We start from the raw sequence: 13,951 nt of genomic DNA on the forward strand, positions 1-13,951 counted from the left end.
TTAGTTTGACGTTTCATAGTGCACAGTCTGGCTGAACCATGGATTGTAACATGTCTAGTGTAGAGGTCCATTTAAATCATCTCAGCCAACAAGATTGCCCAACAATGTCAGTATTCTAAATAAGTCAAGCCACTTTAACTGCAACAAAATTGCTTTATAAAACGGAAAACAAAGAATGAGCATGATGGCATAACATGATCTTTTATGAATCATGAAGAGTTGTGAGGACGTTGACTTTCATTAAATCAGCACTTGAGAGTGTAACGTGCCTTTTAATCCGACATCATCTGAAAACACCAATAAATAAGTGAATAAAGTCAGTTTTTATGAAATGACCAAAGACCTTTTCATGTTGTGAACTATAGAGTCTTTGTTTTAGAACAAGGGGAGCTCATTTAAAGCCAGTTCACTGTAAGACAGGTCTTCACAAAGAAAGCTACTCTTCGGCAGCTGTCCAGAAGGGAACTATGCTCTGTTTACAAGGTGAGACTTGAATTACTGGAATGACTTGATAACTATGAGACGGTGTTGTTAAAAATAGCAAGCAGCAATTGGTGCCATGTACAGACCTGATTTAAAAAAAAAAGCAAGCAGCAAGTAGAGTTACAATATGCAAAAGCAAGAAGGGAGAGTGAGATAAAAAAAATATTTGGAACTGGTAATTAAAAAAATAAATGAATAGGCCATTTTCTGTCAGGCATTCACACGGTCATGTGCTCCTGATGGCTAAAGCTAAGAAGCTTTCTCTTCTTGAATGTGGTCGGATCGTCGAACTGCATCAGCAAGGCCTCTCGCAGCCCACCATTGCTGCTGAGGGTGGACGCAGCTTTTTTGTAAAGATCCTGGTGCCGACTGCAGCGCAATAACCATCAGACGGCATCTGTGGAAAAAGGGTTTCAAAAACCAAAAATGAATTCAAAGACCTCATCTCCTTCAATGCCACAAAACTACCTGTTTAGACTTTTAGTAGCTTACTCTGGGTTCAGTTTAAAGTGTAGTTAATAGCGGTGGAATAGAGGCTTTCATTTGTTGAATATCACAAAATCATTACTTTTGTAATCTACTGGCATGCATGTACCTGAATATTATGAAAAGTAAATGTTCAGCATTTCCCTTTTTTTTTTTTTTTGATGACTGAAATCAACTTTGGTGTACAAAATGGTGGACGTGAACATAGACGGGTTCACAGCAGGTAAACATTCTTCATCACGACACGGTAAAGACCCAGCCTTTGTTTGGAATGAAGGAAATGAGCAGGTCACTAGAACAGGGTGTCCCATTAAAGAGCAAAAGAATAAAGGCAATGTGCTTGATGACATTAACTGGTAGGGTGAATTATAGAATTGAATTCACATGCTAAAATCACATACTAAATGATGTCACCTAATGCCATTGACAACCTATAGTTTTATTTATATTTAGTTTTTGTTTTTTTCTCCTACATTGGGATGTCTTCTGTTGCTTTGCCTTGATTTGTAATCAAGGGTGATCTCCCCTTGTTCTAAAACAAAGATTTTAAAGTTCACAACATGAAGAGGTTTTTGGATGATTTCATAAAGACTATTTACTGGATAATGCAGTTGATAGCTGTTTTCAGATGATGTCTGATTAAAAGGCACATTACACTCTCAAGCGCTGCTTTAATGAAGGTCAATATATACTTATGTGCTCTTAATAAAAGAGTAATTGATACTGGTTAAATGAAGTTCCGTGTGTGCGGAAACTCCAGAAAAACTTTGAGTCGACATTTACTCTTCATTTACCACAGACCAAAATACATGACAACATCGAAAAAATCCCAACGCTACTGAGTCTCACAACGAATGCCATTATTGACAGTTTCATGTACTAAAAATGTATCTAATACCATGTCCACATGGAGACTAAATTGGTCGTAACCGCGCATGTTCCGTGTCGTCTAGGCCTGTTCACTCAACATATCATGCGCTTCTCCGTGTGGACAGTGGATCAGAATATTTTTGAAAATGTCCCAGTGACGTCTGCTTCAGCTCTCCCCCTGAGAGTTGCCACTTTACAATGATACCAGCACACAAGAGAGTTGAATACGCTCTGCAGCAACTTTCAGGTCTTTGTTAATAAGACTACTGTCATTGTAATGAGCGACAGTCGGTCATTGTGATAGACGTGTTACGGACAAGCTCACACTCTACAGAGAAGCCAGTCACAAACACAAGTGGAATATTTTGAGCGACATTTATTTTCTCACATCATAACCAAACAGGTACTTATGGAAAGGAAATGCAATATGATTACTCCCTGTGGTGTCAGTGACAGACAACGATCAGATCCTTTGCTGCCTGTCATCTATCATGTTTGTGTGGAGTCGCGCTGTACACGCAGTTTCCACCATCTAGCGCTGAGTTGCGTGTGTGGGATCAAGTCCACAGCCAAAACCCAACATTCACATGTCGGACTTTTGAGCCGAACACAGTTTGTCTCAAGACAGAGTGTGCAGTGTAAAAATGCCCCTAAAGGTTCCCGCAGTGTGAAAGAGGCTTCAGCAGTGGGTCAGGATCGTTGGATGCGTGGTGGTACTTTTTATCTTCATGTGTCAGATCACTACCAGAAAAAAAATTGCTTAAGATTTTGAAAATCTTTGTGTGTGGCCCCTTTCAACAAGTAATCGACGCTACCATCTGTTTCCTAGTCCAACTTCCCAAAGTCAGACTTGTGTGTCTACAAGCATTTTGATTGTCTGGTCTTAGCTGGACAACAGCAGTAATCCAGTTTTGATATGTCATGTCACTTATAGTCACTCTATATCTGTATGTGTGGTGAAGAATGAGCTCAGCTGAAAAATACAGCTTTTTCACAGTTGACCCAGGTTCCTACTCTCACCTGTCACCCTGAGATGAAGGGTAGTCATTGACACTGGATCATGAAATGAGTTTACCACAATGAGAGAGGAGTGGATTTTGGTTCTGGTAGGAACCCCGGGGCAGAACCCATCACACACTGGCGAGACGTCATCTCTGTATCCACCGTGAACAGGCGTATTTGTACATACAGTAGGCTCCTTATTGGAACCATTTTCATGTGCTATTTAATTGGAACCATTTATGAAAGGCGTGCTTCCACTGCAAAAACTGCGTACAGAATTACGGCTGACTTTCGGAACCAGGGGGAAATTTTATATTTTCAAATGTTGAATTTTGTTGGACGTTTGGTTCCATTAAAGAAATCAGGTTTCAAAGTAGTTCACTATTTACTCTCTCTGTAAACACTACAGAGGGTTTGATCTCCTCCTTTACGTTAGCTGTTAACTGTTACACCGATCATATGTAGGTCAGCGGATGTCACATCTCAAGGTTGCAAACTTGTACGACAAGTGCAGCCGTCCTCCCCTGTTTGGCCGAGAGTAACCCCAGCCAGCAAAACTGCTACGCGTGCGAGGGGGATGGGCTGCTGCTTCACAGCGTCATCAGTCAGGAGTGTGTGAGAGTGTGTGAGAGAGTGTGTGTGTGTTTGTCTCTGGCAGAAACTTCCCCCTTCTGTGTATTGATTTGGTCCTCGTGACCTTATATGGAAACCGCCTCGTGTGGTGTGAGACGTCTCAGCCAATCAGAAGGCTCCATTCTGGTGCGGGAACCGAGAGGGGGTGTCACGAGGAAGCCCACCGGCTGGGTGTGGTCTATTTTGGGGGGCAGGGCCAGCGAAGCCGGCTGCCGCGTTTGAAAATGAATGATCGTGAGCACAAATAGTAGACACGTTGCTGCTGCTGATAGTTGACTAAATCGAAGATAAAAGGGAGAGAAAGTGAGCCTTCACAGTAGAAGTCCGATTCAAACTACATCTCAGCCATGCAATGTAAGTATTTAATCTATGTTCTTCCGGTTTCATTCAGAACAGTCCCTCAGTGAACGGTTGATCGCAAGTTTAATTTCGCTATATTTTATATCCGGATCGCAAGTTTAATTTCGCTATATTTTATATCCGGAATGGGATTGTTTTATGTCTTAACCTAAACTGATGCGCTGTGCTTCAACTGCTTTTCCTGCGGATTGTCTATTTTCCACCGTGTAGGTACAAGACGTATCATCCATCGTTTGAATAATGGTGCTTATTAACACTGGACGGCTATGATTAATACTAAACAATAATATGAAAAGTGGAGACAATGGTGTGCGTTTGTCTGTCACGCCGTCTTCTGAGTGAGAGGCGCGCTGCAGTCAGGGTGTAACCCCAGCGTTTTTGAGAATGTGCCAGGTGTCAGTTATTGATCTCCAAAAAAATCCCTTCCCATTTTAATGAGCACTGCGTGCTTCAAACAAAACTCATTCGGAAAATGTCTGGACAGAATGGTGATGGCGGGCGCATTTGTCATACATGCATCCTCCAGTCAAATACACCTGTATTTAAAAAATGAAGCATGGGCGGTGAATGTCTTTTCATTTAAACCTGTAAACAATGAAGGGATTCAGACATGTGTTTTCGGATTAGCATGTCATTAAGTTCACAGGCATGGTTGTGTTATGATGTGGTATTTTTTTTGGATCCAGGCGATGTTCTGATATTGACTTGATTTAAAAGATGTTACCAGGAAATGGTTATCAGATCCTGAGGTCTCATTTGAGAGATGTGATGCAAGTAGGGTGGGATTTCCATTCGTTTTAAAGCAACTGTTGCTGCATGGAACAGCTGCGCCAGTGCACACTGCTGAACTACTTTCCTTAATCCTTTATTGCATATATTATGTGATGGTGATGTCAGATGGTGAAATGGCAAGTTCTGCTGTTCTATTCCATCATTCACAGGTGGCGTTTATACTTTATGGAAAGTATTAACTCAAGTAGTAAATGTAGAGGGTGACAATCAAAGGAAGGGTTTGTGACAGGAATGACTTTTGTTCAGTTTGTGATGTAGACGTGACCACTCATGTGATGGTGGCCCATCAGACCAAAATAAAGCGGTGGAGACTCGTTCTTGTCTGTTGTTTAACCTAAATGTACCATTTCACGTGGCGGACTTCTTAAGCCTGTCTGACTGAACCTATTCACAGTCAAGATGATTTTAACAGTATCATCTTGACATGACCGACACCCCTCCTCCCCCGAAACTGAACCTACAACAATGAAGTAGCCTGAGGAAATGTGATTCGGTGGGTTGTGGAGCAGCATGAGAGCCTCAGCTGACAACACTGTCTTCTGCCCACCAAATGATCAATAAAAAAAAAACTGACTCTTCAACAGTAATTGAAGTGATTTGCATACCATGTAGCTGCCCTGCTTTTCTAGGCTTCTTTAAACCAGCGTTGGCAAGTGTTTGCTAAACACGAGAGGGTAATGAGAAATAAGTGAGTCTGCCCTTTTACCTGGTTTCTCCCACCTACCCTAAATCCAACTGCCCCGTGAAACGAGTCGCAGCAGGGTTACAGGGCACAAAAGGCCACTGAAGCTGCAGGTCTGTGTTGTCAGTTGACTTAAATAAACAAGACAGGTCGGGCTGACCTGTCTTTCCACACAACAGTGCTAATTTTGTTTTCATGCCGGTGCCAGGTGATGAACTGAACATAATTCTGTCATGGTTTGTCTGTAATCATGCTTTCTAATATGATACGCCCAGTTTTCCATTAGTTTAGAAGGCAGTTTTCCCATCATGTACTCTATAAATGACCCCATAGCATTGTGTGTGCTGTGCCATAAAAGATTGGCGAACAGATGTAGACATAAAAGGGAGGTTCCTGTTGCTAGGTAGTTTTATCAGGACACTGCATTTGTGCTGCCTGAAAGCGCAGTGGCTGTGAAACCAAATGTCAATATACATCGAGCAGCCAATAAAGTTAAACCTATCAATATTTAAACTCTACACACGTTGCCCAGAAGCAGCGTGATATGCAAAGTGGCACTAAAGCTGGTGTAAAATGGAACCAAGAGAGTATTGAACTTGTGACCCTTACGCTGCGGTGTGAGTCGTGTGGCTTCCACAGTCTCATGACGGTGCGGAAAGTGTTTCCTGCATGTTAGTGGCACCACTCCTGATTGTAGCATGTCGTGAATCATTTTTGAAGGACAGTGCGTGGCTATAACATCACCTTGATCTTTCAGTGACTGCGGGTCCTGCCACAATGACTGATGTCGCAGTGATGAACTCCCCCATGTCTGGTGACCTCCTGGAGTCATCGTTGGCTTCAGCCGTCGTCGACACAGCCAAGTATGTACGCTCCTGCCACGAGACACGCAATACAGAAGGACATGAACATTGTTTTCTCAGTGTTTTATAACGCAGTGTTGAACACTTTTTTTTTTAACCAATTGTACCCACTGAAGCTACGGAAACAGCAGATTGGTGGTGTGTCCTTCATCGATGACTTTAGATTAGATGTCCTCTATTTAGCACACCTTTTGAAGGGACTGCAGGTTGCAAGCTCACTCTATTTCCTGTGTCTGCACTTCAGCGAGTCCTCAGAGGAAGAGCCCACAGTGGAAAATGGAGAGGTGTCTGGCCCAAGTGATGATGAACTCTGCAGCCCCATCCCTATCGCTAACACAGAAGCTGGTGAGCTATGACGGAACACACTCTGGACCCTTGACATCACATCCTGTTTACACTTCTTTACACATTCTAAACACCGACACAAATCCAGTCTTTTCTTTCTGGATTGAACTTTGAAAATGAAAGTTGTTACACCCGTGATACTTTACTAAACTGTGTGAGGAAATGATAGTTTTCTGGCAGAGCTCCTCTTCCTGGCGTCATCCGGTTTCTCAAAATTCCTGCATGATCAGGTCACTGCAGGAAGAGTCCTACACGTGGTTGTTCTCTTCAGAGCAACTCCACAAACTTCCCACACCTACTATTTGGTGCTATCTCATGCGTCATGTGGAATTGAAAAATGAGCCAGTGACAAGATGGTTTTTGTTTGACCTGAAAATGTGCAACGGTGGTGGTTGCCTTCTCAGGTATAACAGGGATAATAATGATATGACTCACTGTCATTGTCTCTTCCGGTCACTAGACTTTGTTGAGTATATTATTGTTATATGTATATTTTTCTGCTCATCTTTTTTTGTAATATTTTTGTAATGTCTTTATTTTTAGGAGTTACTATGTCATGAATTATGTAGCTGCTTTATGTGTATCGTTACTTCATGCACATCTTTAATGTCTGTGTCTACTTTGCTGCTCTGCCAAGCCAATTTTTACCCCACTGTGGGATGAATAAAGGACTTTCTTATGTTATCTTATCTAGAAGAATTCTGACGCCCCATGCTGTCAAAACAAACACTTACGTTGTAGAACGAATGGAAAAAGTTGGTGTAGTGTATTCAAATATGTGACAGTTTACTCGACCCAGATGACTCAACAAGTGTTTTTGCAGGTCACTTTGGTTTTGACTTAAAATGGTCCCAAAACCCACGGATTATGAAAATGTCAGTAAGTTTTGACTTGACTGGTAGGTGAGGTGTGCTATCGCAGCTGTTGCTCAGTGGTACTTGGCCGGAGCCAATGTAAAATGAGTCTTCAACAACTGTGGAAGCTTTTAAATTGTAAAAATCTGTCATGGCTTATGCTTCGCTGGTTTCTTCAAATGTATCTGCCTCCAGCAGTGTTTGTACACATATCTGATTGTTGTCCATACTGACACGCCAGCTGTGGAATTGTAAATGGAAGTGGCCACAATGGGCATGGAGGTCTGCTTCTAAGGTTTTTTGCAGGTCTTGGTCGGAACACACCTTTTAAATGTCTCACTGGAGCTGTCAGCGATGACCGCAGAATGTACTGTATGTTCATGTCTGCATTTCTCTGTCTTGGCAAAATAACTTCTGATGGTTTGAAGGAATCACTATTCATTTGTATAGTGTCTAACCGCTGTTGCCCACAGATCCTGTTCTGCTCAGAACTGGCTCAAATGAAAACTTGAAAGAAAGGGATGTGTTTAACATGCGGGCCATTTACTACTGCAGCAGTTTGACTTCAAGGCGACGGTGACCTGCAGCCTTAAGAGTTGACTTTACGATATTTCCGTCACAAATACAAATCTCATGCTTGAATAGAACAGCTATGAGATGCTGAGCTATTTTTTTTTTTAAATCAAATGCTCAACCTCTAGCTGCAAAACGTCTCTATCTACGTGGATATTTATGCTGATGATAAAGCCAACAATGCAAAATGCTAAAAAGATCAGTTGTGCTTGTGTTTCTATCATGACGAAGATGGTTAAAGGGATCACTACAACCCACTGTTTGATTGTTAAATGCGATGTACGTCAAACAACTTCCATATTATGGCGGTTAATGGTTTGCTTGATAAGATTACAATGTGTTATTGTCATGCTAATGTAACGGGTGGTTAGGGCTCTGCACTATCCCTCGGGCCTGGGTTCCTCTGTCAAACACTTCCTTCTGCCTTGAGCATCCACTCTTCTTGAATGGTGATGTTTTTTTCTGTTATTGATTTGTTTGCTATGCTTTTCGTCTGATTCAACGTGCCTCCCTCATCTCCTTGCAGTCAGTAGCCAGCGCCCACAGTCCCTGCCCCTGTCTGCAGCGGCCGAATTGGGCCTGTGGACATCGCAGATTGACGGCGAGGTGAAACTGAGGATGGAGTCGTCGGGAATGGCGGCCAGACAGCCTTGCACCATCCACGACGTCTTCGTCTCCACTGTGAAGAATTACGGCGACTTCACTGCGTTGGGATGGAAGGAGGGTGACCAGCAGAAGACCATGACCTACAGAGAGTATTACCAGTCGTGCCGCACCGCTGCCAAGAGTTTCCTGAAGGTGAGAGATGAGTTTGGGTCTCAGTCCATGGTGTATGAAGCACTGATTACAATGGAAATGGGACATGAGACATGAGATCGAGTTGGTAGAAAATCCTTTTGGAATGGATTTGTCTCTTAATAACATTGGAAATACAAGCAGCTCACTCAGATCTATTCTGGAGTCTTGAGACTCACTAAACACACAAGTCACATGTCGTAATACAGATCCCTGCTGTGAACAAACCAGATAGTTTAACCTATCTGCCGTTAATGCGCATGTGGGCAAGTCAAGTGTGAAGGAAAAACGGCAATGTTAGATCATGTTGTAACTTCCTGATGACAATGAAAGCTCTGTCTTCTGGCGGCAGCTCGGCTTGGAGCGTTTCCATGGCGTCTGCATCTTGGGATTCAACTCTGCCGAGTGGCTGATCGCAGATCTGGGAGCCATCCTGGCAGGGTATGTGCAACATTCTCATCATCACTTCTATCAAGCGTGTCATCCATGTGAGAGCGGCATGGTAGTGCACTTGCTGTGATGATGACGGTTGATGCTCCGTGTTAATACTGAGCGTAAAGGACAAACCACAGCAGCCAGCATGACTGATCCAACCTTAAAATTTCGCTTTCTTGTTCTATCTGAATCTGCTGCTCTTGAATGCATTAGCCACACAGTGTGGCTGTTCCCTGATTTAAAAAATAATTCTGATAATAATGTGATCCTCCTACCTTGTCACAGGGGCTTGGGGGTGGGTGTGTACAGCACCAACTCTCCCGAGGCGTGTCACTATGTGGCGGAGAACTGCAAAGCAAACATAATTGTGGTGGAGAATGACAAGCAACTGCAGAAGATCCTGGAGGTGAGACACTCGTGGCTGTGACATGTTGACATTTCCCAGCAGGACGCTGACATTCGGTCACCTACACAGGAAAATGTATAATTCTCAGTGACTGACATAAACGACTGAAAAATGAAGTAGTATCATGAAAAGAAGTTGTTTTGGCCAACATACTCACTTTCCTTTGTCCTCAGGTTGAAGACAGACTACCGCATCTGAAAGCCATCATCCAGTACAAAGATCAAGTGAAGAAGAAGAGACCCAATCTGTACTCGGTAAGGGCTGACCAGGAGCAGATGGGGGAGGAGCTGTGTCCAGTTGACTGGATCAGCAGTGACAGTTCTGCATGTCCTTGCAGTGGGCGGAGTTTATGGCCCTGGGGCGCGATGAACCCGACGGCCCTCTGGATCAAATTATCTCCACCTTGAAACCAAACCAGTGCTGCCTGCTCATCTACACCTCAGGAACCACGGGACAGCCCAAAGGGGTGATGATCAGCCATGATAATGTGAGTAACCATTGACTGAGGTCTCTATGCTCACGTGTCCAGGCTAGAAGCTTCCTACACCATATTCATTTGGGTTCCTCCTTTGTTGCCAAGTCACTTTGGATTTTGTCTTCTTCAAATAACTTCTCACAGCAGCTGCTCCTATTTTGAATTTCAGCTTCTTCATTATCTTGCAGTTCAGCATGTGACTTGTTGTCAGTGTTGTCATGTGACGACAGCATGTCTGCCACATGAAATGATTCACAGTCGGATGAAGTGTGGGGATGCAGATGTTGGCCAATAAAGCTTGGGAATAAGTCACTTCTCTCTGTTGCTAACAGATCACATGGACGTCCTACTGTGTCAGCAAGTACGTTTGTCTGAAAAGTCCCACCGAGTCACAAGAGAGAGTGGTCAGCTACCTGCCTCTCAGCCACATCGCTGCTCAGCTTGTCGACATCTGGATCACCATGACAACCGGTGCTGCCACCTACTTCGCCAACCCTGACGCCCTCAAGGTGAGCACTGCAACTGGCGTGTTTTCTACCGTCCGGTTTTCACATGAGCTAACGTTTAGCCTCTTATCTCCGCATCAGGGGTCCCTGGTGACCACTTTGAAGGAGGTGCGTCCCACCGCCTTCATGGGCGTTCCTCGCGTCTGGGAGAAGATGCAGGAGTCTATGCAGTCGGCTGGGTCCAAGGCTTCCATCCTGCGCAGGAAGGTGGCCGTGTGGGCCAAATCTGTGGGCCTGAAGAAGAACATGAAGGATTTGGGAGCGTAAGAGCGATTCCTTTGACAGTTCCTCATCTCATTAGTTTACAATATGTATCTAATGATGCATGATATGAAAATATATATTTTTGTCTTGATTTCTTTTCGAAATGAGTAGCAGTTACCTGTAGTTTTGCCAACCTCCAGTCTCTTGTTCCTCCTGTAGGACCCGTCTCTCCCAGCGTAGCCCCCTGAGCTACCGGTTGGCGAAGAAGCTGGTATTCACAAGGGTCCGCGAGGCTCTGGGTTTGGACCGCTGCAGGCTGTGCTACACTGGAGCCGCTCCAATCACCAAAGACACGCTGGAGTTCTTCCTCAGCCTGAACATCCCAGTCTACGAGCTGTACGGAATGAGTGAATGCACTGGACCTCACACCATGTCCTACGAGAACATCCACCGCCTCACCAGGTGAGCTCGCAGCTCGAGTGGACCAGCATGTGGATGCTGTGCAGGCTTTGACAATATTTGGCTTTTCAGCTGCGGCATGCCCATATCCAAGTCCTGCAAGACCAAGCTGAACAACCCAGATGCAGATGGCAACGGCGAGGTCTGCTTCTGGGGTCGCCATGTCTTCATGGGTTACCTGAACATGCCCGAAAAGACAGAGGAGGCTCTGGATGCTGAGGGGTGGCTGCACTCCGGTGACCTTGGCAAACACGACAGGGATGGATTTCTGTACATCACCGGGAGAATAAAAGGTGAGCTGTCGTCACACAAGACTCAACGGACGGCGGCTAACCCTTCTCACGCTTGCCCAGAGCTGATCATCACAGCTGGAGGGGAGAACATTCCTCCCGTCCCAATCGAGGACGAGGTGAAGAAAGCCCTGCCGCTGATCAGCAACGCCATGCTGATCGGAGACAAGAGGAAGTTCCTCGCCATGCTGCTGACAATCAAGGTGAGACAGATGACCGTTGGAAATGTTGAACTTCAATATCATTTGGTCCTAGTAATGTGACTCAGCAGCAGATGCAATTTATGATTCAGCTTCAGTTTGCGTGAATTCGCTCCATCTTGTGACGGGTTTGGATAAGGATGAACAATGGCAATATTGCTGAGTGTGGAGTCCAAACGAAGTTGGACACTGAAACCTTCATCTTTTCTTTCAGTGTAAGATGAACCCAGACACCGGCAGCCCAGAAGACGACCTGACAGACGAAGCAGTGGAGATCTGCAGGAAGCTGGGCAGCAGTGCCACACGTGTCTCAGACATCGTAAACAGCAAAGACCCCGCCGTCTACACCGCCCTGCAGAAGGGAATCGACGAAGTCAACAAGGTGGCCACCTCCAACGCTCAGCGTATCCAAAAGTGGATCATCCTGGATCACGACTTCTCCATCGCAGGAGAGGAACTCGGTGAGTGGGTCCAGACGGGTTCTGATGAAGTCAATTAATACTATTGGGGCCAAGTTTACGGTTCACAATAGTCTTAATTATGCTGTCTAAAATGTCAACATTGATCGTCACAGCTTTAACAGTATGAAATTGTTTCGTTTTTGACAGAAACCGATACACTAATAACCTACACCCTACTGCAAAAAACTCTAAAAACTCTCAACTAGACTTAAGAATCTTCCAAATCTGTGCAAAAATGATTTTCATACGCCTAGCGTTCTCTCGATGGCGCCCCCTGCTGTTTTGAAGACTTCATGACAGCTCATGCACCCTGCACTGGTATTTAATAACAGGGTTTGTGTTCCAGGTCCCACCATGAAGCTGAAGCGTCCCACTGTAACAAAGCTGTACGCTGAGCAGATCGAGAACATTTACAAAGAGATGGCGACTCCAGTGAGCCCGGTGAGTCCTGACAACCCTCTGCCGCCAAAGTAAATCCTCCAGTGGAGGGCGCCGTGCGCGATATCTTGCAGGTCTTACCTGGTCACGTGTTCTTTATTCTAACATTTAAACGCCTTAATTTTCGGACTCGGTTCACCAATAACAAAATGAGCTTTATGACCTAAAGGATCAAGCAAACATGACTATTTGTGTTACTGTGACAAATGAAGTGACAACAGACTTGTACTGTAAAATAAGAGAATCCAAACATGCTTTATTTATTCTTTTGCCAAAGTCTGTCTGTGTACGTGGGCCAAACGAGCTTCAGATGAAGAAGTGGAGCTGACTGCTCCACAAAAGTTCAGTCTTTGTTGTTGTTGTTAAGGAAATAAAGGGGTTTGTGTTTTGCAGCCATTTACTTTTGTTCCCCATCCTGTTCCTCATCTTGTTAAAACGTTTTGAAGCCATAAATGAAGCTTTTTTTTTTTTTTTTTATACTATTGAATTCTGACACACGTTGTACATATGTTGTATTCCATCAGCCCGCGTTTGTTTTTCCGTGTTATGGGATGAATGCTACATATCTTACTGTCGACAGGAAAGACATGGGTGAATTTGAATCAACAGTGGCGGTCAAGAGAGCTGTTGCTGCACATAGGAGTTTAACAGGGAGGGCTCCAGCTCAAGTTCAGGGAAGTGGTGTAGTATTTCATGCTGTTTGCAGTGAAGGAAATTGCACTAATGATTTAAGATTCCCTGGAAATCACTGTAATGTCACTCTATCTGGTTACAAAATGTTGGTGATGGAAGGAACAAGATGAATGTTTGATAAAATCTGGATTAAACTTTTGAAAACCTCCAGAGCCTCTGTGTGATTTGTCTTCCGACACAATGATTATCTGGGATGCTTTTAATATTCTGATTGTCGTGTCTTATTTGAACGTCACTGTGGAAAAAAGTGACATCTCAATGTATAGGCGGATACTCGGGCACAAATTCCAGCGGGGAATTATTAGTCGTGCTCTGAGAAAATGTTTACTCAGTAACTGATGACTTCCACTCTCATCTGTAGTCGGTGACTAAGGAGTTTGCTCATCTTTACTTAACAATTGTAGAGATGGAAGATGCACATATGAGTCTGGCGAGATGAATCAGAAGATGGGACAGACATTAGATGACCTTTTCAAACTACATTTAGAAGAAAATGACGCGTGCATTTTAAACAGCTGCTTCATATTTTCTCATATTTAAACAATACAACATGAACTCTGAATGGCTTAACACAAATCAGCAGGGTGAGTGAGCTAGAGGTGGAAGAAGTACATCGCTACTTCAGTAAATGCAGTTACTTAGAAAA

General features: G+C 44.0%; 1 protein-coding gene across 2 annotated transcripts; it reads left to right on the plus strand.

Moving 5' to 3' along the window:
* Window positions 1-320: 320 nt before the first annotated feature.
* Window positions 321-13,453, plus strand: acsbg2 (acyl-CoA synthetase bubblegum family member 2). Of its 2 annotated transcripts, none has more exons than XM_053852935.1 (15): window positions 321-483; window positions 6,066-6,171; window positions 6,416-6,516; window positions 8,470-8,741; window positions 9,091-9,179; window positions 9,459-9,579; window positions 9,753-9,833; window positions 9,917-10,066; window positions 10,387-10,563; window positions 10,642-10,823; window positions 10,984-11,226; window positions 11,296-11,516; window positions 11,577-11,716; window positions 11,928-12,174; window positions 12,521-13,453. In XM_053852935.1, exons 1-15 carry the CDS (start codon window positions 468-470, stop codon window positions 12,646-12,648), a joined length of 2,274 nt encoding a protein of 757 aa, XP_053708910.1. In that variant the 5' UTR covers window positions 321-467; the 3' UTR covers window positions 12,649-13,453. The 2 variants fall into 2 exon arrangements, with proteins under 2 accessions (XP_053708910.1, XP_053708913.1); XM_053852938.1 differs by lacking the exon at window positions 321-483 and adding an exon at window positions 3,662-3,828.
* Window positions 13,454-13,951: the final 498 nt, after the last annotated feature.

The sequence above is a fragment of the Synchiropus splendidus genome, chromosome 1 (assembly GCF_027744825.2).
Source record: "Synchiropus splendidus isolate RoL2022-P1 chromosome 1, RoL_Sspl_1.0, whole genome shotgun sequence".
In the NCBI taxonomy this organism is placed as follows: Eukaryota; Metazoa; Chordata; class Actinopteri; order Syngnathiformes; family Callionymidae; genus Synchiropus; species Synchiropus splendidus.

Coding starts and splice junctions, on each gene's coding strand:
- acsbg2 (XM_053852935.1), top strand. Junction 8,742..9,090: donor CTGCCAAGAGTTTCCTGAAG/GTGAGAGATGAG, acceptor TTCTGGCGGCAG/CTCGGCTTGGAGCGTTTCCA. Junction 10,067..10,386: donor TGATGATCAGCCATGATAAT/GTGAGTAACCAT, acceptor TGTTGCTAACAG/ATCACATGGACGTCCTACTG.